Raw genomic sequence first — 25,089 nt, forward strand, 5'->3', positions numbered from 1 at the left:
GGTCCTGGCACAGGTGCCCAGAGAAGCTGTGGCTGCCCCATCCCTGGAAGTGTCCCAGGCCAGGTTGGACAGGGCTTGGAGCACCCTGGGCTGGTGGGAGGTGTCCCTGGTGTGGGGTTGGATTAGATGAGCTTTAAAGGTTCCTTCCAGCTCAGACTATGTTGAGGTTCTATGACTGTACCTCTTGTGCATCTGGTGACACATCCTCACACTGTTCAGCTCAGAGATGAAGCAGGGCTGGTCCCTTCCCAGCCCACCTGAGTTCACCAGGTATGGCTGTCCCTGGAGCCACCTGCCCACAGGAGCTCCCAAAAGCAGGAACTGCAGCACTGTGTTCCCTTCCACCATGAGGCTGATCTTGCTTTGGAGAACATCAGGAAAGACTTTTAGCTCATTCTCAGCCTCTCTGCAGTCAGAAAGCCACGTTATTTCCCCACCTGATTCCAGAGACCACAGGGACAGCGACAGAGAGATGCAGCCCATGTTCTCACCGAAGAGAGAGAAGCCTGGTCCACTCTAGGATGAGACCTGCCTGTGGAGCCTGATCTGAGGAATGAGCCTTCCCTCTCAGCAGCAAAGCTAGGTGTGGAGCTGCTGGGGCCAGGCAGGTGCAGGTTCAGGAGAACAGCAGGTTCTCACACAGCCCAGCACAGGGCAGAGAGGTGAGAGTGCAAGGGATGGTGTTTGCTCCTCCAGCTGCTGCTCCAGCCCAGGCACCACCAGAGGCTGAGCATGTCCCTGGATCCCCAGGAAGGCAGAAGGAAACCACACTCCTGGCTCTGAGTTGCACCAGGAGACACTTCTGGCATGACTGGGCATCTCTGCAGCAAAGGCTTTGAAGGTCAGCCAGCTCTGACAAGACATGAGGACAGAACAGTAGCTCACCCATTTTCCACACAGCACCTCCTAAAAATGTTCTTGGAGACACAGGCAGGGAGGCAGCAGAGCCCGAGCCCCAGGGTTAACACTCCTGTGACACTCTGCCCTCCCACCATATTGCCTGTTCACATACAAATAACACAATCCTTGCAAACAGAAAATTAAAAAAAGAAAATGCAAAAAACCCCAGGATGGCCATGCTGTCTCACAAGCCTGGGATGTTTGGCTGGTTTTTGAGGAGAGGAGCCACAGTCAGGGGGTGGCCCAGAGCAAAGGCCAGCCCATGCTGTCACACACACACTGCTGTAGGAGCATCCTGCAGCCCAGGGAGGGTCTGGAGAGGACCCTCCCCATGGTCACAAACATCCCTGTGTGCCATGGGGCCAGTCCCTTGCCCACAGACACCCCCACAGCACTGAGTGACACTGTGTGACACTACCAGACGTCACTAATGGGATTGAGGTCTGTGCAGCCCGGTTTATCCCCCAGGCTCTCATGTCAGCTGCCCTCTGATCAACCCCAGGGCCACAGGTGGAACCATCTCAGCACGGAGGCCCTCTGAGCTGGTCCTCTGACCTTCCCTGGGTCAGAAACAGAACCTGTGCTGAGCCAGAAACCCCTCGTGTTCAGCAGTTCTGTGTGACACCAGGCAAAGAGTAACCACCCGCTACACCTCAGGAAAATCATCGTCATCATCATCATCATCATCATCATCATCATCATCATCATCATCATCATCATCACTGTTCTTTTTTAATACTTTCGGAAACCTAGGTTTGCACCAACAGACAGATACTGTCAGGAAAATAAAAAAGAAAAAAGAAAGACAATAAAAAAGTAGAATGAAAAAAAGGAAAAAAGAAAAGAAAAGAAAAAAGAAAAGAAAAGAAAAGAAAAGAAAAGAAAAGAAAAGAAAAGAAAAGAAAAGAAAAGAAAAGAAAAGAAAAGAAAAGAAAAGAAAAGAAAAGAACATTAAAACAAAAATAAAAGACCCCAACCAAACCAAAAAACCTGAACAATCAAAACATTTCCCAGCTGCTGTAAGTCAAAGATAACCTGCAGGTGAATTTAGCACTTGACAGCCCAGGGAAGACAAGAGGGATTCTGTTCTGTACCTGTACATCCCCACCTTCCTCCCTGGCAATGGTGAGGTCTTACACAGACAGAGTCTGGCTCCAAAAGAGCAGAATTAGTCTTAAAATACAAAGTTCTGGGCAGAGCATGCAAAAACTTTGGGTGCCAAATAAAAATGGTTTCGGCAAAGGCCACACATCCTCAACTGGTTCAGAGCACAAGGGGAGAAGCAAGAATAGCTTTGTGTGTGGTGCATTACACACACAAACCAAAGGAAATGATAAACAGAACATTCAAGGTGGAAAGGAGGAAAATCAATACTTCCCTCCTGAATAGCTTTCACTCCTAAAAATAGACTCCTGTGGTAGTGCAGGAAGACTTTCCTCCCTTCAGCTCCATCTCCCTGGACAAAAAATGCTGGCACAGAAGGAATGTTTCCCTCCGCTTTCCTGACTTGCAACTCCTTTTCATCGTGAAGAGTCTGAGCTGGATCCTCCTCCCCAGCCCATCTGCACAACACCACAGAATCAAGCGGCTCCCCCTCTGAGAAACACCTTTGTGCCACTGGCAAACTGCACAGCAGGGGCAAACAAATAAAAATGATTCTGTGCAGACATTCACACATTTCCCTGATATCTGTTAAAGTCTGGAACCATGAACATGCCTGTGGAGTTCAGCACTCTGGAGTGTCGCCAGTGCTTCCCTGGACTGTTTGCACAGCAGAAAACTCAAGATCAGGGCTGGCACCACAACAGGTTCCTCCACACCTGTCACTAAAGGTGATCTCTGTGTGTCTTGGATTTTACTGAGCATGAGGACTGGGAAACAACTGTGGTTGGCCTTTTGGCAAATGTCAAGAAAGGAAGAATAAAACACAAACTAAAATATATGCACTCCAAAAATACTGGTCCAGGAATGTTGTGCCACATACAGAGCCATTTCACAAGAGACCCAGAGGTTCCCTCCAGCTTTAGAAACACCTGCCTTTCGACAAGGACAGAGCCCACAGCACTGAACAGCATCAGGACACTGTTTGCCAGCACCCTGCTCAGCAAGAAACCTTACAGGAGTGAAACTGAGGACCAATAAAACCCAGGATAGCAGCACATGTGGAAATCTGCCATTTGACTGCCCCTGACAGCTGAATCAGGGAGGCAGAGAGGCCACAGGGCTTTGGTTTGTCATGTCCTGCCATCACTCATACATACCTTTGCCTTGGCCTTCCCACCCAGTCTGGTCCCAGAGGTTTCTCATCAGTCCTGCCAGAGCTGCATGAACCAATTCACAGACAGGGGAATGAATGGGGTAAGGGTGAGGTGCCTCTCTAGGTGAGGCACCTCTAGATGAGGTGCCAATATCAGCTAGAACTTATTCAGGGAGAATCCAATGCTTCCTGCAGACTTCCAGAATTCTTTTCCTTTCCAGCTTAGATTTTTCTCAGGTTGTACAACAGCTCTCTGAATATCTGTCTGTCTCTGCTTTGCTGCACAGAACCCTCTATAGGAATGGAAACAGCACCACAGAAAGGGATAAAGTGGTTCACTGAGCTTTCTATCCAATATTACCATCATTTCCATCTGTAATTCTGCAGATTCTCCTGGGACAGTAAGTCTGCCCCTCCAGGACAAGACCTCCACAACTAATGGGGTTCCTCACATTTCCCGTCTTACAGCCCCTTTAGACCACTCAGCGTTATCTCACTCATCCCACCGGCAGGTTAAGTCTCATACAAATCTGCTTGCAAGGAGAAACTTCAGGCAGCTTCCCACGACTGTGGCAAAATCCCTGCAACGCGGAGCCACAGACAGGCTGTGAGTGTCAGCAAGACACTCGGGTGCTCGGCAGGTGGAGATCAGCAGTCGCAGCCAGGACAGGTTACCTGGGCAGGAGCTGCCAGGTGTGTTTGCGGTGTTTGGGGAGCCACGCGAGCACACACAAACGGAGCAGACGTGGTCGCTGTGGGAAGCGGTACGAGCCTCTATCCACCAGGAGGGGAGCATGCACTGCTGCCCTGCCCTGCTGCCGTCCTTCGGAGCCCTCCCGGTGCCCCGCGGGGACCGTCGCACTTGGGGACGGCGATGCTCGCAGTGGTGACACAGCCTGACACCCGCCCATTAAAGTGGCTCTGCCTCCCGATCCCTCCAGTTTGGGTGAAATTTCTCTCACAATATTTTCGCCGTTAACGTTAAGAGGCCAAAATCCCTGGCTGTGAATTCCACAGCTGAGAGCTCTGGGGGTTTGTCGCTCGCTTGTTTGGCTGTTGTGGGGAGCGGGGCACACGCCTGTGGCTTCCTCGCACCACGAAGGAAACCATCCCACGGCGCCTGGAGCAGGATCGGGCACAAACCACTAAGCCATGACCCCGGCGCGAGGAGAGGCGACAGACCCGCGGCAGAGACGCGGGTGGGGACACCTCCCGCACCGGGACCGACGGCGCGGACCGAACCGGCCCGACCACGCTCCCGCACCGGCGGCACCAGCGGCACCCGACCCTCCCCGGGAAGCCCCGCGACCACCCCGCTGCTCGGAGGAGGGGGGACACCCGCAATGCCCCCGAGCGGTCCCGTTACCTGCTGCCCGGAGCGCAGCGCGGCCGGCGGCGGCGGGGCAGAAGCGGCATCTCACCGGCCACAGCCCCCAGAGCCCGCCCCGGGGCCCGCCCCGGACCCGCCCCCGGGACCCTGCACCCTCCCCTGGAGACCGGCACCCCCATCGCCCCGGAGCGTCTGGATCGTGTGGCTGGAGCAGCACCGGGAGCGGTGCGGGTGCTGCCCCACGGGCACACACGAGCTCGCCGGACAGAGACCATCCTGGCGGGGGACAGGGATGGAAGTGGGGCAGGACAGACAGCACCGACCCAGCGCCGGGCACTGCCGGAATGCTGACCCTGTGCCTCAGCCCTTTCACCGTCTCACCCCTCGGTCTCCCCACGTTTGCTCTCCCCCAGAACCCGTCCATGCCCACGTTTCCCCGCACTCGGTTCCTCCCCGGGCATCCTGCAATAAGCCTTGTACAATCCCGAAATGAGCTTGCCCTGCAGCGTGTCGCGTGATGCTCCCAAAGGTGCGCAGGTGCCGACGCTTTTCGGCAGGTGTCACACCTGGATTACGGGGCCGTGTCTCTGCTGGGACAGCCCTGGACGGGATGTCCCTTCCCCTGAGCCCCCAGTCTGTGCTCCCGGCTGTCTCTGTGCCCCGGGGCGCTCCTGTGCCCGGGAGCTGTCTGGGACGGGCTGGTGGGAGCGGACAGGACAGGGTGTTACCGGGTCTGCCCCTCCGTGGCCCCACGTGAGCAGAGCTGCTTCCACCACCATCCCGGGCCCGGCGGCGCCAAGGACACCCGGGACACTGCGCGGCACTGCGGGGCCGTCGGTGGGGGCAAGGGAACCCACATCCTCGGCGTCCCCTCCTCCCCCTGCCCCTGCCCTTGCCGAAGGTGCCCTGCCCGTGTCCGGCCCGCTCCGCTCCCGCCGCAGCGCCGCTTTTAGCGCAGGGCCGGCCGGACACGCGGACCCGCCCGCGGAAAGGCATCGATCTGCTCCGGTCTGTGCTTGGCCTCTCCGGGGCCTCGCAGCATTTCTGCACTGCGGGTTCTGCACTGCCCGGGCTGCCCTCTGCCCCTCGACCAGGGCTGCTCCTCTCCCCAGAACAGCTCACCCACAGAAAATAGGGGTATTTTTCTTTGCTGTTGATGTAGGAGTAACGTTTTGCTGGCACTGTTCAGTTCTACACTGTGGCCACTGAAGTTGACAAAAAATTAGGTTGAGGTCTGACATCTGAAATTAATATAACAATAAACACTGCCCAGAAAAAGATTTTGCATCAGCTGCTGATTCATGCAGCTTCCCTGGGCAACTTGCATTGCATCTCCCTTCCCCCAGTGCTCCTGGATGATGTTTTCAAAGCAATCCACACAGGAAGCAGAAGCTTAATTAAAAAAGAAATAAAGCCCTGGTTCTCTTCCCTGGGGATTAAGTTTGATACCCACTAACAAGACACATCAGAGCTTCACATTGCTACATATGAGATTTGGGCCTGAGTGGGGTGGAACTGAGCACATGGTTTTCTTATCGTTGGTTATTCTCAGTTCCAGAAGCCTGGGAAACAATTCTCTAGAAAGCTGCAGGACATTTTGTCTCTGGACTCTCTTTGTCATTGCTCAAATTTGGATCATGTCACAGCTGAGTTGTGGAAGCCTCCTGTCCCAGGAAACATTTCTGAACTATGTGGAAGCTCCCAGTTTGTGGCTGTTTGCATGTCAAGCTGTGTCTGCGATGGATGAAACACCTGTGAGCACAGCCCAGATGTGAGCTCAGCCTGTGAACCCACCGATCACATCATCTGTGGTCCAGGTAATGGCTCTGGGATGGCTGGGATTAAGGACACACAAAAGCTCTGAAGAAATATGGTTAAGATCTCGCAAAGGAGGCAACCCCTTCACATTTCCCAGCAGAAAAACTAAACCCAGAGTGTCAGTCAGCCCCTCTCTGAGCTCCTCATCCAGAGGTGTCAGGGCTGCTGGACATACCCAAGTGCCTCTGTGCTGAAGTGGTTTGGTTGCAGGAGCTGTGCAGGAACAACTCCAGTTCCCAGGCATTTTGCCTGCCCTTCCACAGCGTTAAGACCTTCACCCTCCTGCACTCTGCTACATGCTGTAATTGTGCTTCTTAATTTGCCACAGACAAATGGTTCTGGTCCCCTTCACCATAAAGGTCAGCACGTTGAATCTGCTGAAGACCAGAGGTTGTGTCCAACCACCTGGGGAAAGGGCAGAAGGTGCTCTGGTTACTGGTCACTGTTTTTGTGGGCTCTCCCTGTCCCAGATCACGGATAAATGGGTGCCAAGTGTAAAATATTTGCCTTGAGACTCTGATGTCACTTTCCAGTATTTTTTTTCACTTCAACTGAAGCTTTTGGGGCTGGTTTCTCCCCCTGAACATCCAGGGCAGTGCGGGGGGTTGGCACAGTGGGTGCAGCTCCACAAGCAGAAGGGCCACATTTGACTTCCCCAAGGTGAAGAGGGAACAGCAGGAAGAGAAACTTCCCTTGGAGTGCCAGGAGTGCCAGGGTGCTCTCACCCTTGGAGGGGCGCAGTCCCAACGTCCCTGTCCATAGCAGGACAGGACTGGTTGAGGGATGGGAAAGCTGCCCTGGAGTGCTGGGGACATCCCTGGAATGCCTGAACTGAGAACTGATGGGTGACTTCAAACTGCCGGGCTTCAGGAGGTGGCTGGGGCAGAGTCCAGTGGGGCTGGTCCAGTGACACAGCTTTCAGTCCCAGCCCTCTCAGAGATGGGAGATCACGGACCAGGAATGCTGACTTTGGGGAGGGAAAGCTTGTCTGCACATTCCAACAGAGACCTGAGCCACAGAGGAACACCAAGGACACTCCCAGAGCCACAAACCCCTGCCCAGCACCTCCCAGTCCCAGAGGGCCTCAGTTCCCCAGGGACAGGGGATGCCCACCCTCTCCTGGACAGATGTGGGGTCACAGCCAGGGGTACAGGACACATTGCAGGGCACAGGGGAAGGTCATGTGGGGATTGTAAAAGGTTTATTGCAGGATGCCCAGGGAAGAACTGCATCTGGGAAATGTAGACATTGATGGGCTTTGGGGAGAGCAACCATGGGGAGACCAAGGGGTGGAAGGGCTGGGGCACAGGGTCAGCATTCCTGGTGGGATGTTCATCCATCGGTGCCCAGCACTGGGGCAGTGCTGTCTGTCCTGTCCCTCCTCCAGCCCCCCTTCCAGCCCTGTTCTGAGGCAGGGCTCTCTGCAATGTGTTTCTGTGCTGGTTCTGGGCCAGAAAGGGGAGCAGGCAGAGACAGAAGTGCTGCTGGTGTCTGATTGAGTGCTCAGGGTGCCTGTGCTGATGTGTGGCTACACACACACGAATGTGTACCTGGGTGCTTCTACGGGGTTTGCACAGCCCAGTTTTGGTCCTGGGGGCTACAGTGGTGGGTCCTGTGAGGACCTGCCCCATGTCCAGAGGGGAAATGCCATGCACTGGCCAAGGCTGACCTGTGGGCTGGCACAGCAGGACATGGGCAGTGCTGCCAGGGCTCCTGTTGGGAAGTGTCTGCTGGGGCATCCTCCTTCAGGAGGGACACCACAGGCACCAGCCTGAGCCAGGCTTGCTCAGGCACCCTGGCCAAGCCCAGTTAGACACCTGTACATGCTCTGGGAGTTGTGCAGCACTGCCCACAGGGCAGGTGTCAGCCCTGGCTCAGCTCTCACTGCTCTGCCCACACACGGGTTTGGGGAGCCCAGAGCAGCCCTGGGCACCAGAGCCCAACAGCAAGGAGGGCCATGCCCAGGGCCGTGCTGTGCCCCTGAGCAGCCCCACCACCCCAGCACTGTGGGGCACGTGGGAGGTAACAGTGGCCGGGCAGGAACCCCCTCCTGGGGCCGTGTGAGGGGCACAGACCCCAGCACAGCCCGGCTGGCTCCATGCAGCCCATGGGGAATGCAGCAGGATGGGCTGGAATTCCTCGGGCAGACTCTGAGAAAGCCGTTCCGTGGGCACAAAGCCCAGCGCTGCTGCCATTAGTGCCACATCAGTATTGATTCCTGGGTGGGTGCAAGGGCCAGTGTGGCAGCACCACCAGGGCTCCAGCACTACCTGCTTCCCCTCTCACTGTGTTTCTGCAGGGCTTTCCCAGGGCCCTGCACTGCCTCGGCTCTGCATCCATGGGAAACCTGCTGACCCAGTTCCAGGGGGAAGGCTCCTGGTGCTCCTCCAGACCTCACTGTGGGTGCAGAGGGGGCCAGGCCAGACTGACACTGCCTTTCCCAGGGGAAGCCATTGTCTGTCCAGCCAGAGGATGAGCCTGCTCCAGCATGGGAGCAGCCCTGGAGAAACACCCCAGAGCAGGGTGTGAAGGACCCCTGCATAGAACGTTGTTATCAAGGAAAGGGAATGCACTGTGGTGAGTTTCTTTCCCTTAGAGGCCTGCCTGAGGGCAGTTTTGATTTCTGAGAGCTGTTCCTTGAGGCACCTCTGCCCTTTTTGTCAGCTGTTCATGCTGTTACACACCACACACAGGTGTTCCACACACACCCTCGTGCCAGGCTCTGCACAGAGACCTCAAGGAAGTGCCTGGCCAGTAGCCTGTACCTTCAGGGAATGGAAGGTGAAATTGCCCTGTAATTATGGCATTGAATGCACCTGAAGATCTGGTATGAACTGTCTGAGCTTCGAACTTCGGAGGTTTGAGGGAATTCTGGAAAACTGCCACAAACATTGCAAGGACAGCTCAGTACATTGTCAAAACCCAAAGCCAAGGCCTTCTGTCCCTCCCCAGTCAGCCACTCCCCACCTGAACTCTTTGGCCTCTCAACAGGGATATCTCCCACAGGAAGTGTCTGTCATCCCCTCACCTCCAGCAGGGCCAAGGAGAATGGGGTGGCTCCACAGAAACAATTTGTGGCAACAACTTCACAGTCCCTGTCCTGGCAGAGCCCTCACCTGTGCTGCTCCTTAGCCTGGTGTCTTCCCCTTGCTCCAGTCTCTTCCCAGAATTTTGTCATGTTTGACTTGGCTTTGCCCAGATGTGCCCACATTCCTTCATCTGCTCCAGAGCAATGCCTGGAAAACAGCCTTGCTCCTGCCTTGGCAGAGCCAGGAGGACCAACAACCATGAAATGCAGGAAGAGACCCCTTGTTTTTTTGACACCTCAGTCTGTTCTTGCCAGCAAAGTCCAGAGGGATCCACCCTTCAGATTGAAACCTCGAGTGAGTGATGGTGTTTGGTGGGCCGGGCAGGGTTAGGGGTTTGTGTCAGCAGGGAATCTGGGCAGATTTTGTCCTGGGAATTCCCTGGAAAGCTCCCAGGAGGGCACTCCCACGCCTTCTGTGAGCAGGAGAGGCTGGGACATTGAACACCCCGTCAATGTGTCGGTGTGGGAGGTTTGGGAACGCTCCTCCTCATCCACCGGGTCTGAGCCAGGGAAGCTCAGTGAGCCCCACAAGCACCGCAGGAGGGAGCAGTTGCTCTGAAACTGCCTTTGCCTCAGGCCACGGGCACCTCAGCTGCGAGAAATAACCCCTTTTGTTTTGTTACCTGGAGAGCTGCGGAGCCCAAGCGTGTGGTGGGGTGGGAGGGGGAGCCACGAGGCTGTGCCTGGTCCCTGCCCCTTCCCAGGCACCCCCGATGCCCGTGTCCTCCTCGGCCAGCACTGCTGGAGCTCCGAGCAAGGCCAGAGGAAGGATTAGCATGAGGGGAGAGAGAATCACCAGATTAAGAGCACTGTGTACCAGCAGCCAATGAATGTTTGCCAGAATGTGTAAATAGCACAAAGCTTTGCCAGCCGGTGTGGCGGGTTTGTGGCACACACTGAGCACACCCAGGGCGTGCCCAGAGCTGAAATAAACACTCGGTGTCGCTCTCGAGCGAGTCACCATTGCCTTGCACTGCAGGCAACAAACCCGCTCCTGAGGACAGCACTGGGGGAGCTTCTGGCCTGGCCCTGCCCCTAAACAGGGGCACAATTAACATCTCATTAATAATCACCACAATTAACATCAGCATTGGGTCATGGAGAGCGGAGCCTGCGGGAGCTGGGCCTGGTCAGCCTGGAGAGAAGCAGACTGAGAGGGGACCCATCACTGCACACAAACATCTCCAGGGGTGGCACAGGATGGTCCCACACTCTGCTCAGCGGGGCAGGGACAGCACGAGGAGCAATGGCCATGAACTCCAGTACAACCAGTGCCCCCAGCATGAAGCAGAACTGCTTTGCATGGGGGTGGCAGAGCCTGGCCCAGCTGCCCAGGGAGGGTGTGCAGTGTCCCTGTTGGGGACATTGCAGCCCCCCTGGGCACGGCCCTGTGGCCTCCCGGGAGGTGTGAGGGTCCCAAAGGAGCGCCAGGCCCAAGCCCAGGCCCAGCCTCGGAGACGAGGCCTCCGCTCCGCTGTCCCTGTCCGGCCCCGCTGTCCGGCCCCGCTGTCCGGCCCCGCTGTCCGGCCCCGCTGTCCGGCCCCGCTGTCCGGCCCCGCTGTCCGGCCCCGCTGTCCGGCCCCGCTGTCCGGCCCCGCTGTCCGGCGGAAGCGGCGTCACGGCGCACACTGCGCAGGCGCACTTCTGGGGCCCGGCCCCTCTTCAGGACGGAAGCGGCGTCACGGCGCGCCGTGCGCAGGCGCGGCCGCTGCCGGCGGTCACGTGCTTCCGGCGCGCGGTCGGGCCGCACGGGCGGGATGTTCCGCATCGAGGGGCTCGGGCCCAAGATGGACCCGGAGGAGCTGCGGCGAAAGATGCGCCGCGACGTGCTCACCTCCGTGCGCAACTTCCTCATCTACGTGGCGCTGCTGCGCATCAGTAAGTGCGGGGGGCGCGGGGCCGGCTCGCTGTGCCGGGCCTGGCCCCTCCTGCCCGGGCCTGGCCCCTCCGGGCCGGCCCCGCCTCTCACCGGGCTCGGCCCCCTGTTCCCTCCGCAGCGCCCTTCGTCCTGAAAAAGCTGGACAGTATCTGAGCCGCGGGACCCGAGGAGCAGCTGGGACGGAGGCGGGCGGGCAGCGCGGAGCGCCCAGACCGCGCCGTGCGGCCGGGAACGGGCCGGGAATGCGGAGCTGCCGCTCTCCCTGCCGGCGCAGGCAGCGCCTCGTGCCCGACATCCCCGCGCTGCACCAGCACAGCCCGGCCCGGTCCGGCCCGTGCCCGGCCGTGCTGAGCCCCCCGCACCTGCCCCGTGTCACACCCGGGCCCCGCCGGGCCGGCCCGGAGCTGTTCGAGTGGAAATAAACGCGTGTCTGCGGGCCCAGCTGGTGCGCGATTGGCAGCGGGTGCGGGGCTGTGGCCGAGGCTGCCGCTCACACCGCGCCTTGGGGCCGGAGGGAGGGCAGAGGGGCAGCCACAGCGCCGGGGGGTGTTTCCCAGGGGAGGATGTTTACCAGGTGGCTGCGGGTGGGGCAGAGCAGCACAAGGGGAAGGGCAGCCCAGCCCGTGCTGCTCCCCCAGGACACAGAACCTCCTGCTCTGCCACCGAGTGACAGTCCCGAGTGCCACCCCCGGGTCGGGGGGCTGGGAGGGCAGTCAGGGCTGCCACACGGGTGGGGATGTGGGAGAGGAGTGAAGTCACTGCAGACCTCCTACCTGGAGCCAGTGTGGCTCTGCTTTCCAGAGGGAAATGAAATCAGGTGTTCCTGCACTTGGGTTGTGCTGTACAGACCTACTCTGGTGTGACCTGATGGGTGCTGGATACAGGAGGCTTTTCCTCCTCTTGGCTCTTCAGTGAAATTTTCTGTCTGCTCTGCCTCAGAGTCCTCCATCCCACGGCCCAGGTCCATGTCCCGGTGCAGGGGACGGTGTTGGGGACAGTCCTGACTCTGTCAGACTGTGGTGGACTTGGCATGAGGCCATTCCAGGCTGACCCAGGGAAAAGACAAACCAAAGATGTTCCCACCTAGCACGTGGACAAACCCATGTGGGATCTCCAGGCACCTCAGAGCAGCCCTTTCCATGCCCTGGAATTTCCTGAAATGCTCTTACATCATTTCCTGTGTTCCCAGCACTAACCAGCCATCTCTTCAGTAATTCTTCACACTTTCACCTCAAGTTTGGGTCTCCTCCTCTAGCAGGGCACTGGTTTTGCTAACAGGGGTCTCTGTGACTCCCCCACTCCTGTGCCAGGATGCTCAACACTCTTCGTGCTCCAAGGGGAGGGTTTGGGCCTTCCCAAAACTTCATGGACTGGGGAATGCACAGGGGAATGAAGGAGACCCCCTTAACTGCTGTCAGTGTGCAGTGCCCTGATGGAGATGTGGCCGGGCTGAGCAGCCTGTGCAGCTGGAAAGGCAAGGAAAGCTCCAGAAAACACCAGATGTGAGCTCAGGTGTGTCCAGGAGTGTGTCCAGGTGAGCCCAGGGGTGCCCAGGTGTGTGATCAGGGGTGCCCAGGTGTGCTCAGGAGTGCCCACAGATGCCCAGGTGGGCAGGAGGCCAATGGCCCCTGGGCTGTGCCAGCCATGGGGTGTCACAGCCCCAGGGCAGGCACTGACCCTGTGCTGGGCACGGCTGAGGCCACCCCTCGAGTCCTGGGAACAGCTCTGGGGTCTCCAGGGACAGGGGCTGGAGCAGCAGCTGAGGGAGCTGGGGGGGCTCAGCTGGAGAAAAGGAGGCTCAGGGGGCACCTTCTGGCTCTGCAATCCCTGCCAGGAGGGGGGAGCCAGGGGGGGGCTGCCCAGGGAGGTTTGGAGTGCCCAGCCCTGGAGGTGTCCAAGGCAGGACTGGCCGTGGCACTCAGTGCTCTGGGCTGGGGGACAAGGTGGGCATCGGGCACAGGGTGGGCTCCAGGGGCTGGGAGGGCTTTGCCAAGGTGGGCATCGAGCACAGGGTGGGCTCCAGGAGCTGGCAGGGCTTTGCCAAGGTGGGCATTGGGCACAGGGTGGGCTCCATGGGCTGGCAGGGCTTTGCCAAGGTGGGCATTGGGCACAGGGTGGGCTCGTTCTTGGGGCTCTTTCCCACCCAAATGATTCTGTGGGAAGGTGTGGCCATAGGGAAAGGGCCCCTCACCCCAGCCCAGGCCCACAGCATGGCTGTGGTGTCACTGGGGTGGTCTGGGAGGCAGGGGGATATACTGGGACGGGACACTGGGCCACACTGGAGGGCAGAGGTCTGGGCTCTACTGAGAGAAACAGTGCAAGAAATTATGGCAAAAAAGGGGAAAATGCATGAAGAAAAAAGGGAAAGGGGGGAAAATTGGCACAAATGGGTAAGAAGCAGGAAGAATTATCAGGGAAAAACCAGCATAATGTGGTGAAATGGGGCAGAAACGAGCAGTGTGCTGCCCTGGGTCACCAACCACCCTCCCAGTACGGGCCCAGTCCTTCCAGTATACCAGTCTGAGCCACAGCTTTTCAAGGAGGATCCCAATATGGCCTCTGCACTCCCAGTGTTGGGCCCAGCACTCCCAGTACAACACCAGCATGATCTACATTTACATCCTGATATGATCTCCAGTGTTCCCAGTACAGAGCCAGCCTTGGGGCTGCAGTTCCCCCAGTATGATACCAATACGGGCCCCAGTACGTCCAGTACCCTCCCAGTATATCCCCAAACGTGTCCTGAGGCTCTGAGCACAGCTCCAGTGCACTCCCAGTACAGGCCTCAAGGTTCCCAGTGCACTCCCAGCAGAGACTTTGGCTCTGCTCCAGTGCACTCATGGAGCTCCCAGTATGGTCCCCAGCACTCCCAGTAACAGCCTCACACACACTTTGTGCTTTGCCCCATCTCGGTGCCTCCTTGGGCACCTCAAACCCTCCAAATTCCCCCCAAAACCGACACCACCATCCTGTGGTCACCTTTATTGGTGGGTGAGCTGGGGGTCACAGGATCAGGCCCCCTCCAGTGAACTCCATTCGCTGCCGAGAGAAGGGACAGAGGTGGGGGGTGAGTGGGGGCACCCCTGGGACCAGGGCAGTGCCAGGATGTCGGCCCTCCCACGGGGACCTCCAGCCCCTGTGAGGCAGTGCCACGACCCCTCCCCTCCCATGGGGACCCCCAGCCCTGTGAGGACCTCCCAGCTCCTGTAGGGACCCCCAGCCCCTGTGAGGCAGTGCCACGACTCTGCCCTTCTGTGGGGACCCCCAGCCCCACAGGGACCCCCAGCCCCTGTGGGGACCCCCAGCCCTGTGAGTCAGTGCCAGGGCCTCTGCTCTGCCATGGGGAGCCCCAGCCCCGTGGGGACCCCCAGCCCCGTGGTGCCCCATGCCCACCTGTGGAGGGGTGACAAAGGCCAGCCAGTCGGAGGGGCGCGTGGGCAGCAGCCCCATGGCCTGGCACTTGTAGAGGGCCAGTGCCAGCCCCAGCCCGTTGCCCACCAGGAACACGAGCCCCTGCAACGCCCGCCGGCTTGAGCTCTCCAGGGCCTTCAGGGCTGGGGGGACACAGAGGGTCAGGGGGGTCTGGCCGTCACCTCCAGACTGCTGACCTGGCATGGGGGCTCATGGGGGGGGTGGGACTGCTGGGGGGCTTTGGAGGACACTCAGAGGGACACCAAGGGGTCAGGGGAGCTGTGGGAGGCACCTGTGGGGACCTCCAGGGGGTTGGGGGAACATCCAAGGTGTGGAGGGCTGTGCAGACACTTGTGGGTGTCTGTGTGGTACCCCCAGGGTCAGGGTTGTCCGCGTGTCCCCCAGGGATCCCCCTGTGTCCCACAGTGTCCCCATGTCCCCCGGGGATCCCCCAGTATCCGTGTGTCCCCCGCAGTGTCCGTGTGTCCCACAGTGTCCGTGTGTCCCCAGGGGATCCCACAGTATCCGTGTGTCCCCAGGGGATCTCCCAGTGTCCGTGTGTCCCCTGCAGTGTCTGTGTGTCCCCAGGGGATCCCGCAGTGTCCGTGTGTCCCCCGCAGTGTCAATGTGCTCCACATTGTCTGTGTGTCCCCTGCAGTGTCCGTGTGTCCCCCGCAGTGTCCCTGTTTCCCCTGCAGTGTCCGTGTCCCTCGCACTGTCCCTGTGCCCCCCGCAGTGTCCGTGTGTCCCCCGCAGTGTCACCCCCAGTGTCCCTGTGCCCCACAGTGTCCCCCGCAGTGTCTGTGTGTCCCACAGCGTCCGTGTGTCCCCCGCAGTGTCCGTGTGTCCCGCAGTGTCCCCCAGTGTCCGTGTGTCTGCCGCAGTGTCCGTGTGTCCCCCACAGTGTCCCTGTGTCCCCCTCAGTTTCCCCCGCAGTGTCCGTGTGTCCCCCGCAGTGTCCCTGTGCCCCACATTGTCCGTCTGTCCCCTGCAGTGTCTGTGTGTCCCCAGGGGATCCCCCAGTGTCCGTGTGTCCCCTGCAGTGTCCGTGTGTCCCCCGCAGTGTCCCTGTGACCCACATTGTCCGTCTGTCCCCTGCAGTGTCTGTGTGTCCCCAGGGGATCCCCCAGTGTCCGTGTGTCCCCTGCAGTGTCCGTGTGTCCCCAGGGGATCCCGCAGTGTCCGTGTGTCCCCCGCAGTGTCAATGTGCTCCACATTGTCTGTGTGTCCCCTGCAGTGTCTGTGTGTCCCCCGCAGTGTCCCTGTTTCCCCTGCAGTGTCCGTGTCCCCCATGGTGTCCCTGTGCCCCCCGCAGTGTCCGTGTGTCCCCCGCAGTGCCACCCCCAGTGTCCCTGTGCCCCACAGTGTCCCCCGCAGTGTCTGTGTGTCCCCCGCAGTGTCTGTGTGTCCCCCATGGTGTCCCCCGCAGTGTCCGTGTGTCCCGCAGTGTCCCCCGCAGTGTCTGTGTGTCCCCAGGGGATCCCCCAGTGTCCGTGTGTCCCCTGCAGTGTCAATGTGCTCCACATTGTCTGTGTGTCCCCCGCAGTGTCCATGTGTCCCCCGCAGTGTCTGTGTGTCCCGCAGTGTCCGTGTGTCCCCTGCAGAGTCCCCCGCAGTGTCCGTGTGTCCCCCATGGTGTCCCCCGCAGTGTCCGTGTGTCCCGCAGTGTCCCCCGCAGTGTCCGTGTGTCCCGCAGTGTCCATGTGTCCCGCAGTATCCGTGTGTCCCCCGCAGTGTCCGTGTGTCCCCCGCAGTGTCCCCCGCAGTGTCCCTGTTTCCCCTGCAGTGTCCGTGTCCCTCGCACTGTCCCTGTGCCCCCCGCAGTGTCCGTGTGTCACCCGCAGTGCCACCCCCAGTGTCCCTGTGCCCCGCAGTGTCCCCCGCAGTGTCCATGTGTCCCCCGCAGTGTCCGTGTGTCCCCCGCAGTGTCCATGTGTCCCCCGCAGTGTCTGTGTGTCCCGCAGTGTCCGTGTGTCCCCCGCAGTGTCTGTGTGTCCCCCATGGTGTTCCCCGCAGTGTCCGTGTGTCCCGCAGTGTCCGTGTGTCCCGCAGTGTCCGTGTGTCCCCTACAGTGTCCCCCGCAGTGTCCGTGTGTCCCCCATGGTGTCCCCCGCAGTGTCCGTGTGTCCCGCAGTGTCCCCCGCAGTGTCCGTGTGTCCCCCGCAGTGTCCGTGTGTCCCGCAGTGTCAGTGTGTTCCCCCGCAGTGTCCGTGTTCCCCGCAGTGCCCCCCGCAGTGCCCATGTGTCCCTCGCAGTGTCCGTGTTCCCCGCAGTGCCCCCCGCAGTGTCCGTGTGTGTCCCCGCAGTGCCCCCCGCAGTGTCCGTGTGTCCCCCCGCAGTGCCCCCCGCAGTGTCCGTGTGTCCCCCGCAGTGTCCGTGTGTCCCCCGCAGTGCCCCCGCCCGTACTCACTGGCAGACAGAGACATCAGTGCCTGCAGCGGCCGCCAGCCCATCATGCAGACCATCATGGCGGGGAAGATGGAGATGGTGTTCCCGGCCATGTACATGATGAACAGGTTCATGGGGATTTGCTTCAGCGGCGCCAGGGCCACGTCCCAGCAGCGCTGCAACAACAGGGCGGGGCGGTGGGGACCGCGGGGACAGCCCGGGGACAGCCCGGGGACAGGGGCGGGTGGGGACAGTCCTGGGGCAGGGGCGGGTGGGGACACGAGGGACAGCCCTGGGGTAGGTGGGGACACGAGAGGACAGTGCCCTGGGGTGGAGTGGGACCCCTGGGGACAGCCCTGGGACAGGAGCAGGTGGGGACACGAGGGGACAGCCCTGGGGTGGGTGGGGACCCGGGGGGACAGCCCTGGGGTGGGTGGGGACCCGGGGGGACAGCCCTGGGGCCGGGGCGGGTGGGGACAGTCCTGGGGCAAGAGCGGGTGGGGTCACGAGGGGACAGCCCTGGGGTGGGTGGGGACACGAGGGACAGCCCGGGGACAGGGACAGGGACAGGTGGGCCCAGCCCTGTCTGAGGTGGGTGGGGACCAGAGGGTCAGCTCTGCCAGACCACCCCCCATAGCGGACAAGGGGTTTGGGGGCCCGAGGGAACCACCCCCGTGGAGGGCCGGAGTGAGGGGTCCAGAGAGAGAGAGAGAGAGAGAGAGAGAGAGAGAAAGGCAGACAGAGAACGAGACAGAGCCAGAGCACCCCTACGGGGACCCAAATGTGGGTCCTGGGGCAGGGATCACCCCCACGGGGACCCCAATCTGGGGGGTATGGGGCAGGGCCGTCCCCGCGGGCCAAGGGCACACCGGGACCCCCCCCCGGGTCGGGTCCGGTCCGGGTGTCCCCCCGTACCTTCTCCATGAGGATCTTGTCGCTCTCGTGCACTCCGCCCTCCCCGAGCTGCCGGTCGGCGAACCCGAGCGGGCCGCGACCCTCGGCGGTGCCGCGGGGCCTGCGGGGCGGGGGGTCTGAGCGGGGGGCCGGGGCACCCGCGTGTGTCCCCGGTGTCACCCCCGAGCCGCCCGCGTGTCTCCCCGGTGTCCTCCCCGGTACCCCTGGAGCTCCCCTGTGTGTCCCGTTTCCTCTGAGACCGCCAGTGTCCCCGCGGGTGTCCCCCCCGGAGCCGCCATAGTGTCCCCCACTCTCACCGTGCCACCCGGTGTGCCCCCAGTGTCAGCGTGCCTCGGTGTCCCCCCTTTTATCCCGCCCCGGTCTGTCCCCCCCGGTCTCACCGTGCCCCCGGTGCCGCCCCCAGATCCAGCGACCACCTGAAGCGCCGTCCCCTCAGCGCGGCCGCCATGGCTCCGGTCACGTGGGACGGCGCGGTCACGTGGGGCGCCATAGGGTCACGTGGGCCGGCACCGGCATCCCCCTCAATTTCCCCCTTATTGCCCCCCAATTCCACCCCCTCCTTCTCCAAATCCCCCTCAATTCCCCCCTTGTTGCCCCCCAATTCCACCCCCTCCTTCTCCAAATCCCCCTCCATTCCCCCCTTATTGCCCCCATCCCACCCCCGCCCCCCGCGCAGTGAAACGCTCCGGCGCCCCCTCCCCGCCCCCCCGTTTGGTCCATCCCGAACACGTGATCCTCAACACCACCATCCTATTGGCCGCAACACTGCAAGCCCCGCCCAGGAAGGAAAGCCGCCGTGATGGGAAGGTCGGCGCCGCTTTTCCGGGGCGCGCACATTGACCTTCCCATCATGGCGGCCGCACTTTAGGGCGTGCACTGACCACCCCCCCCCTCCCCCAATCATGGCGGCGCCGCCACGCTTGGTGTCCCCACATTGTCCCCTCGGGACGCGGCACGGACAGGACAGGCAGGAGGGAACGAAAACAGTCCTTTACTGGGGGTGGGGTGGTCAGCACTTGGAGTATCGCCGGCGCAGGGAGTCGCGATAGAACCTGAAGATGGTGTCTGAGGCGTTCTGGGCCACGACCATGCATTGATGGATCTGTGGGGTGGGGACACCGCGGGGTCAGGGTCGGGACGGAGAGCTGTTCTGCCCCACACCTGCCCCCCCATGGGGCTGCTCTGCCCCCCACCTGCCCCCCCAAGGCGCTGAACTGACCCACACCTGCCCCCCATGGGACTGTTCTGCCCCCCATGGGGCTGTTCTGCCCCACACCTGCCCCCCATGGGGCTGAACTGCCCCACACCTGCCCCCCCTTGGGTTATTCTGCCCCACACCTGCCCCCCATGGGGCTGTTCTGCCCCACACCTGCCCCCCATGGGGCTGAACTGCCCCACACCTGCCCCCCCAAGGGGCTGCTCTGCCCCACACCTGCCCCCCCAAGGGCCTGCCCTGCCCCACACCTGCCCCAGAAGGGCCTGCCCTGCCCCACACCTGCCCCAGAAGGGCCTGCCCTGCCCCACACCTGCCCCCCAGGGGGGCTGCCCTGCCCCACACCTGCCCCCCCCCAGGGGGGCTGCCCTGCCCCACACCAGCCCCTCACCTCCTTCACGGAGCAGCTGCCCCTGGTGGTGGCCATGAGCACCTTCCTGTCGCAGCTGTCGATGGCGAACGTGAGAACAGCACGGGCCTCCTGCGGGACAGCTGGGTCAGGGCTGGGGGGCACGGGATGGGGGGCACAGACAGGGCTGGGGGGCACGGGATGGGGGGCACAGACAGGGCTGGGGGGCACGGGATGGGGGGCACAGATAGGGATGGGAGGACATGGGATGGGGGGCACAGACAGGGATGGGGGGCACGGGATGGGGGGCACAGATAGGGATGGGAGGACATGGGATGGGGGGCACAGACAGGGCTGGGGGGCACAGATATGGGGGGCACAGACAGGGCTGGGGGCACAGACAGGGCTGGAGGGCACAGACACACACAGGGCTGGGGGGCACAGACACAGACAGGGCTGGGGGGCACAGACACCGCTCCAGGCCCCACGCCCTCACCTGCTCCTGCCGGGCCGTGGGGTCGAGCGTGATGGCGCCGTCGGGGCCGAGGGCGCAGGTGACGCCGCAGAAGAGGGAGCGGAGGGGCAGCCCCGCGTCCAGCAGCCCCATGCAGGCCGCGTTCAGGCAGCACGACAGCAGCTGGGGGGGGGTCAAGGGACACGGCACAGCTCCGACCCCTGACCCAATTCCCCCAGCCCCAAATACACCCAGCCCCTTTTCCCCCCAGTCCCCCAGCCCCAGTCAGTCCCCAGCCCCATGCAGGCCATGTTCAGACAGCACGACAGCAGCTGGGGGGGGGGTCAAGGGGCACAGCTCCAACCCCCAGCCCCAATTCCCCCTGGCCCCAATTCCCCATGTCCCTAAACCCCCCTATCCCCAAAGCCCCCAGTCCCCAAACCCCTCCAGCCCCAATGCCCCATGCAGGCTGTGTTCAGGCAGCATGACAGCAGCTGTGGGGGGGTCAAGGGGCACAGTGCAGATCCAGCCCCAAACCCCCCACGGGATTCCAACCTCCCCCTCCCCAAATCCCCCTATCCCCACAGCCCCCATTCCCCAAACTCTCCCAGTCCCCAAAGCCCCCCATCCCCAATCCCCCAGTGCTCAACCCCTGGCCCCCAAGCCACCCCAGCTCCAATCCCCCTGTCCCCAATCCCCCATCCACAAACTCTCCTATCCCCAATTCCCCCATTCCAGACCCCCAGAGCTGCCCCCAGTCCAAGGATACAGACCCAGCATCACTCAGCACCTGCAGCACGAGGGTGTGGGGGCGCAGGGTCCCAGTCCCCAATCCCTCTGTCCCCAGTTCCCCCATCCCCAGACCCCTCAGGTGCTCCCCCCAGTCCAAGGATACAGACCCAGCATCACTCAGCACCTGCAGCACGAGGGTGATGGCTGTGCGGAGGTGCAGGGCCCCAGTCCCCAATCCCCCATTCCCAAACTCCCCTGACCCCAATCCCCCATCCCAGACCCCCAGAACTGCCCCCAGTCCAAGGATACAGACCCAGCATTGCTGAGCACCTACAGCACGAGGGTGTTGGGGGCGCAGGGCCCCACTCCCCAATCCCCCATCCCCAAACTCCCCTGACCCCAATCTCCCCCATCCCAGACCCCCAGAGCTCCCCCAATCCAAGGATACAGACCCAGCATCACTCAGCACCTGCAGCACAAGGGTGATGGCTGTGCGGGGGTGCAGGGCCCCAGTCCCCAATCCCCCATCCCCAAACTCCCCTGACCCCACTTCCCCCATCCCTAGACCCCTCAGGTGCTCCCCCCAATCCAAGGATACAGACCCAGCATCACTCAGCACCTGCAGCACGAGGGTGTGGGGGTGCAGGGCCCCAGTCCCCAAACTCCCCTGACCCCAATCCCCCATCCCCAAACTCCCCTGACCCCACTTCCCCCATCCCTAGACCCCTCAGGTGCTCCCCCCAGTCCAAGGATACAGACCCAGCATCACTCAGCACCTGCAGCACGAGGGTGTGGGGGTGCAGGGCCCCAGTCCCCAAACTCCCCTGACCCCAATTCCCCCATCCCAGACCCCCAGATATGCCCCCAGTCCAAGGATACAGACCCAGCATCACTCAGCACCTGCAGCTCGAGGGTGATGGCTGTGTGGGGGTGCAGGGCCCCAGTACCCAATCCCTCTGTCCCCAATCCCCCTGACCCCAGTTCCCCCATCCCCAGACCCCTCAGGCGCTCCCCCCAGTCCAAGGATACAGACCCAGCATCACTCAGCACCCGCAGCACGAGGGTGATGGCTGTGTGGGGGTGCAGCGCCCCACTCCCCAATCCCTCTGTCCCCAATCCCCCATCCCCAGACCCCCAGAGCTGCCCCAGTCCAAGGATTCAGACTCAGCATCACTCAGCACCTGCAGCACAAGGGTGTGGGGGCGCAGGGTCCCAGTCCCCAATCCCCCTGACCCCAATCCCTCTGTCCCCACTGCCCCTGACTCCAATTCCCCCATCCCAGACTCCTCAGGTGCTCCCCCCAGTCCAAGGATACAGACCCAGCATCACTCAGCACCTGCAGCACGAGGGTGACGGCCGTGCGGGGGTGCAGCGCCCCCAGCAGCACCGCCTCGCAGGTCTGGCGCAGCTGCTGCTCCCGGCTGCGCTCCAGCACCCCTGGAACACACACAGCACCACAGCCCTGAGGAACCGGCTCTGAATGCCTGAGCCTCGCCAACTGCAGGCCCCCAGAGAGGAGATTTCATCACTCAAGAGAGCAGCCAGACAGCTCCGGGGAGTTGGAAATGTCCAGGACATGGAGTCACCAATTCCTGCTTGGTGGAATTGCCTTGTGCAGGCTCCAGGCTGGACACAATTCAGGGGCCTCTGCCCTGGGGAGGGAGGGAACACAGCCCAGGAGAAAGGGGTGGGACCCCCAGGGGCACAAGGATGCGCATTTCATGGGCACAGCAGGAAGGGAAGGGTTGGCACCCCCAGGGGCACAGGGATGCACATTCCATGGGCACAGCAGGAAGGGAAGGGTTGGCACCCCCAGGGGCACAGGGATGCACATTCCATGGGCACAGCAGGAAGGGTTAGCACCCCCAGGGGCACAGGGATGCACATTCCATGGGCACAGCAGGAAGGGAAGGGTTGGCACCCCCAGGGGCACAGGGGTGCACATTCCATGGGCACAGCAGGAAGGGAAGGGTTGGCACCCCCAGGGGCACAGGGATGCACATTCCATGGGCACAGCAGGAAGGGTTGGCACCCCCAGGGCACAGGGATGCACATTCCATGGACACAGCAGGAAGGGTTGGCACCCCCAGGGGCACAGGGATGCACAATCCATGGGCACAGCAGGAAGGGAAGGGTTGACACCCCCAGAAGCACAGGGATGCACATTCCATGGGCACAGCAGGAAGGGTTGGCACCCCCAGGGGCACAGGGATGCACAATCCATGGGCACAGCAGGAAGGGAAGGGTTGACACCCCCAGGGGCACAGGGATGCACAATTCCTGCCCCACAGGCACATCTGCCACAACCCCAAGGGCAGGAAGGAACCAATGAAGGCACCTCAGGAGCCGGGCTGGATCAGCTCCCACTGGGACAGGAATTCTGGCAGGGGCAGGGCGTGACCATCAACCCAGGAAACCCCAGCCCAATAGAGGGAAAGACTGAGATGGGAACCAGTAGCACGGGGAGACAGAGAACCATTCATGGACACTGAACTAATTAACAAGCGAGCTGTGTAAGTTGCAGCCAAGGCACATTAACGCCTCTGTTCGCTGAAGTGTCTGAATAGTAAGAGTTCCGGTGTGGGTCCGGCCGGATTTGAGCATTCCCCACCCCTCACACGGAGACAACAAAGACCCGTAAATGGCTCCAGCTCCCCCCGAGGGGACAGCGCGGGGGTCCCACCTGGCAGCCCCACCTTGGGGCGCAGCAGCACCTCCAGCGCCGCCCGGTCCGGCAGCTCCTTGCTGAGCTTCGCCTCGGCGGGGCCGTACAGTCCGGCCAGCACCGACGTGTCCCCTGCGGGCGGGCAGGGCGGCGTCACCGGGGCGGCACGGACCGGGACAGGGGCGGCCACGGGGGAACCGGGAATGGGACAGGGGCGGCCACGGGATGGGCAGGGACCGGGGAGAACGGGAACGGAAGAACGGCAGGGGCAGGGCAGGGGGGAATCGGGAACGGGAGAATGGCGGAGGAGCCCCCCGACCGCGCGGAAAGGACGGCCCCGAGAAAGGGAGGCCCAGGAAAGGGGGAAAGGGAGCCCCGGGCAAGGGGAACAGGGAGCCCCGGGCAAGGGAGCCCCGGGAAAGGAACCGGGAGATCCGCGGGCTCAGCGCACAGACCCTGCAGGAAGACGACCGAGCCGTCGGGTCGCGAGAGCAGCCCCTGCTCGCAGGACAAGGGTCGCAGGCGGCACTGCCCGCCCTGCACCGGCCCCGCCGCCCGCACGGGACCAGCACCGGGACCGGGACCGTGCTCCATCATCTCCCGCCTCGCCTCCTCTTCCGCCACCGCTTCCGCTTCCGGGACGCGCGGCAGCGACCAATCAGCGCCCGCCGAGCCGCCTGGCCCCGCCCCGTAGAGTCGCGAGGCACTTCCTGTCCCCATGGAGGCGGGAACAGGGACAGGGACAGGATAGGGACAGGGGCACAGGGACGGGGATGGGGACAGGATAGGGACAGGGATGGGGACAGGGACAGCGGCACAGGGACGGGGATGGGGACAGCAACGCAGGGACAGGGGCAGGGACATGGGAATGGGACAGGGACAGAGATGGAGACAGAGACACAGGAGCAGGACAGGGACATGGGAATGACACAGGAAGAGGGACAGGGATGGGACAGGACAGGGACACAGGGACAGGGAGACGGGAATGGGACAGAGACGGGACAGGGGAGGGAACAGGGACACAGGGACAGTACAGGCCATGCCAGGGTGATTCCCAGGGGTACAGAGACTACCGACAGCAGCAGATCACCCACCCCATGTTTGTGCCAAACCCGCCACAGCCACAGTGGGACAGACCCCGGGGTGGCTCCAGCACAGCCACGGCGCTGCCCAGGGGCCGCCACAGCTGCTCAGGTTGTCTGACCACCTGGGCACTGCCCTCTGCCCCCCCTGGGCCCTCCAGCCCTTCCCTCTGCCCCCCCCGGGCCCTCCAGCCCTGCCCTCTGCCTCCCCTGGGCACTGCCCTCTGCCCCCCCGGGCCCTCCAGCCCTGCCCGTGTTGCTTCAAGGAGAGCAATCCCTGCTCTGTGTGTCTGTGTCTCCACACGAGGCAGGTTCCACATCACCACCATGACCTGCAGCTCATGCTGACACTCCCTGTGCTTCTGCAGGTGTCATTTGCCAGGTGAGGGCACATTCTGTGCCTGTCACTTGCCCTGGAGGCACCCCAGGAACAGCCCTTGCAAAGCTTCCCGGAGAGGAGGGGAAGGACTGATGGGCATCAACAACCAAACTCATCTGGGCTGTGCTGTCAGGAGCTGTAACAGTTTGTCAGAACTAGGAGGGAAGCTTCCCTCTTTGAAACTGAACAGCAGTGGATGGAAACACTACACCAGTCCCTTGAGAGAGGA

The 25,089-nt window shown here is 61.9% G+C and overlaps 3 protein-coding genes across 4 annotated transcripts; 1 reads left to right on the forward strand and 2 right to left on the reverse strand.

Annotated features, from left to right (window-relative positions):
* The first annotated feature begins 11,088 nt into the window (after positions 1-11,088).
* Positions 11,089-11,713, forward strand: TOMM5 (translocase of outer mitochondrial membrane 5). The gene is made up of 2 exons (XM_071580768.1): positions 11,089-11,271; positions 11,391-11,713. Exons 1-2 carry the CDS (start codon positions 11,151-11,153, stop codon positions 11,423-11,425), a joined length of 156 nt encoding a protein of 51 aa, XP_071436869.1. The 5' UTR covers positions 11,089-11,150; the 3' UTR covers positions 11,426-11,713.
* Positions 11,714-14,239: 2,526 nt separating this feature from the next.
* EMC4 (ER membrane protein complex subunit 4) lies at positions 14,240-18,499 on the reverse strand. Of its 2 annotated transcripts, none has more exons than XM_071580692.1 (5): positions 18,403-18,499; positions 17,987-18,086; positions 17,094-17,247; positions 14,666-14,826; positions 14,240-14,311 (listed from the first exon to the last, which is right to left on the reverse strand). In XM_071580692.1, the coding sequence occupies exons 1-5, from the start codon at positions 18,474-18,476 to the stop codon at positions 14,276-14,278; spliced, it is 525 nt and encodes a 174-aa protein (XP_071436793.1). In that variant the 5' UTR covers positions 18,477-18,499; the 3' UTR covers positions 14,240-14,275. The 2 variants fall into 2 exon arrangements, with proteins under 2 accessions (XP_071436793.1, XP_071436792.1); XM_071580691.1 differs by having other exon boundaries at positions 18,367-18,499.
* A 457-nt stretch (positions 18,500-18,956) lies between these two features.
* On the reverse strand, positions 18,957-24,025 carry EXOSC5 (exosome component 5). Its single transcript, XM_071580640.1, has 6 exons — positions 23,855-24,025; positions 23,418-23,531; positions 22,050-22,171; positions 20,045-20,185; positions 19,591-19,680; positions 18,957-19,088 (listed from the first exon to the last, which is right to left on the reverse strand). Exons 1-6 carry the CDS (start codon positions 23,994-23,996, stop codon positions 18,996-18,998), a joined length of 702 nt encoding a protein of 233 aa, XP_071436741.1. The 5' UTR covers positions 23,997-24,025; the 3' UTR covers positions 18,957-18,995.
* Between the last annotated feature and the right edge of the window lie 1,064 nt (positions 24,026-25,089).

The sequence above is a fragment of the Pithys albifrons genome, chromosome Z (genome assembly GCF_047495875.1).
Source record: "Pithys albifrons albifrons isolate INPA30051 chromosome Z, PitAlb_v1, whole genome shotgun sequence".
NCBI lineage: Eukaryota > Metazoa > Chordata > Aves > Passeriformes > Thamnophilidae > Pithys > Pithys albifrons.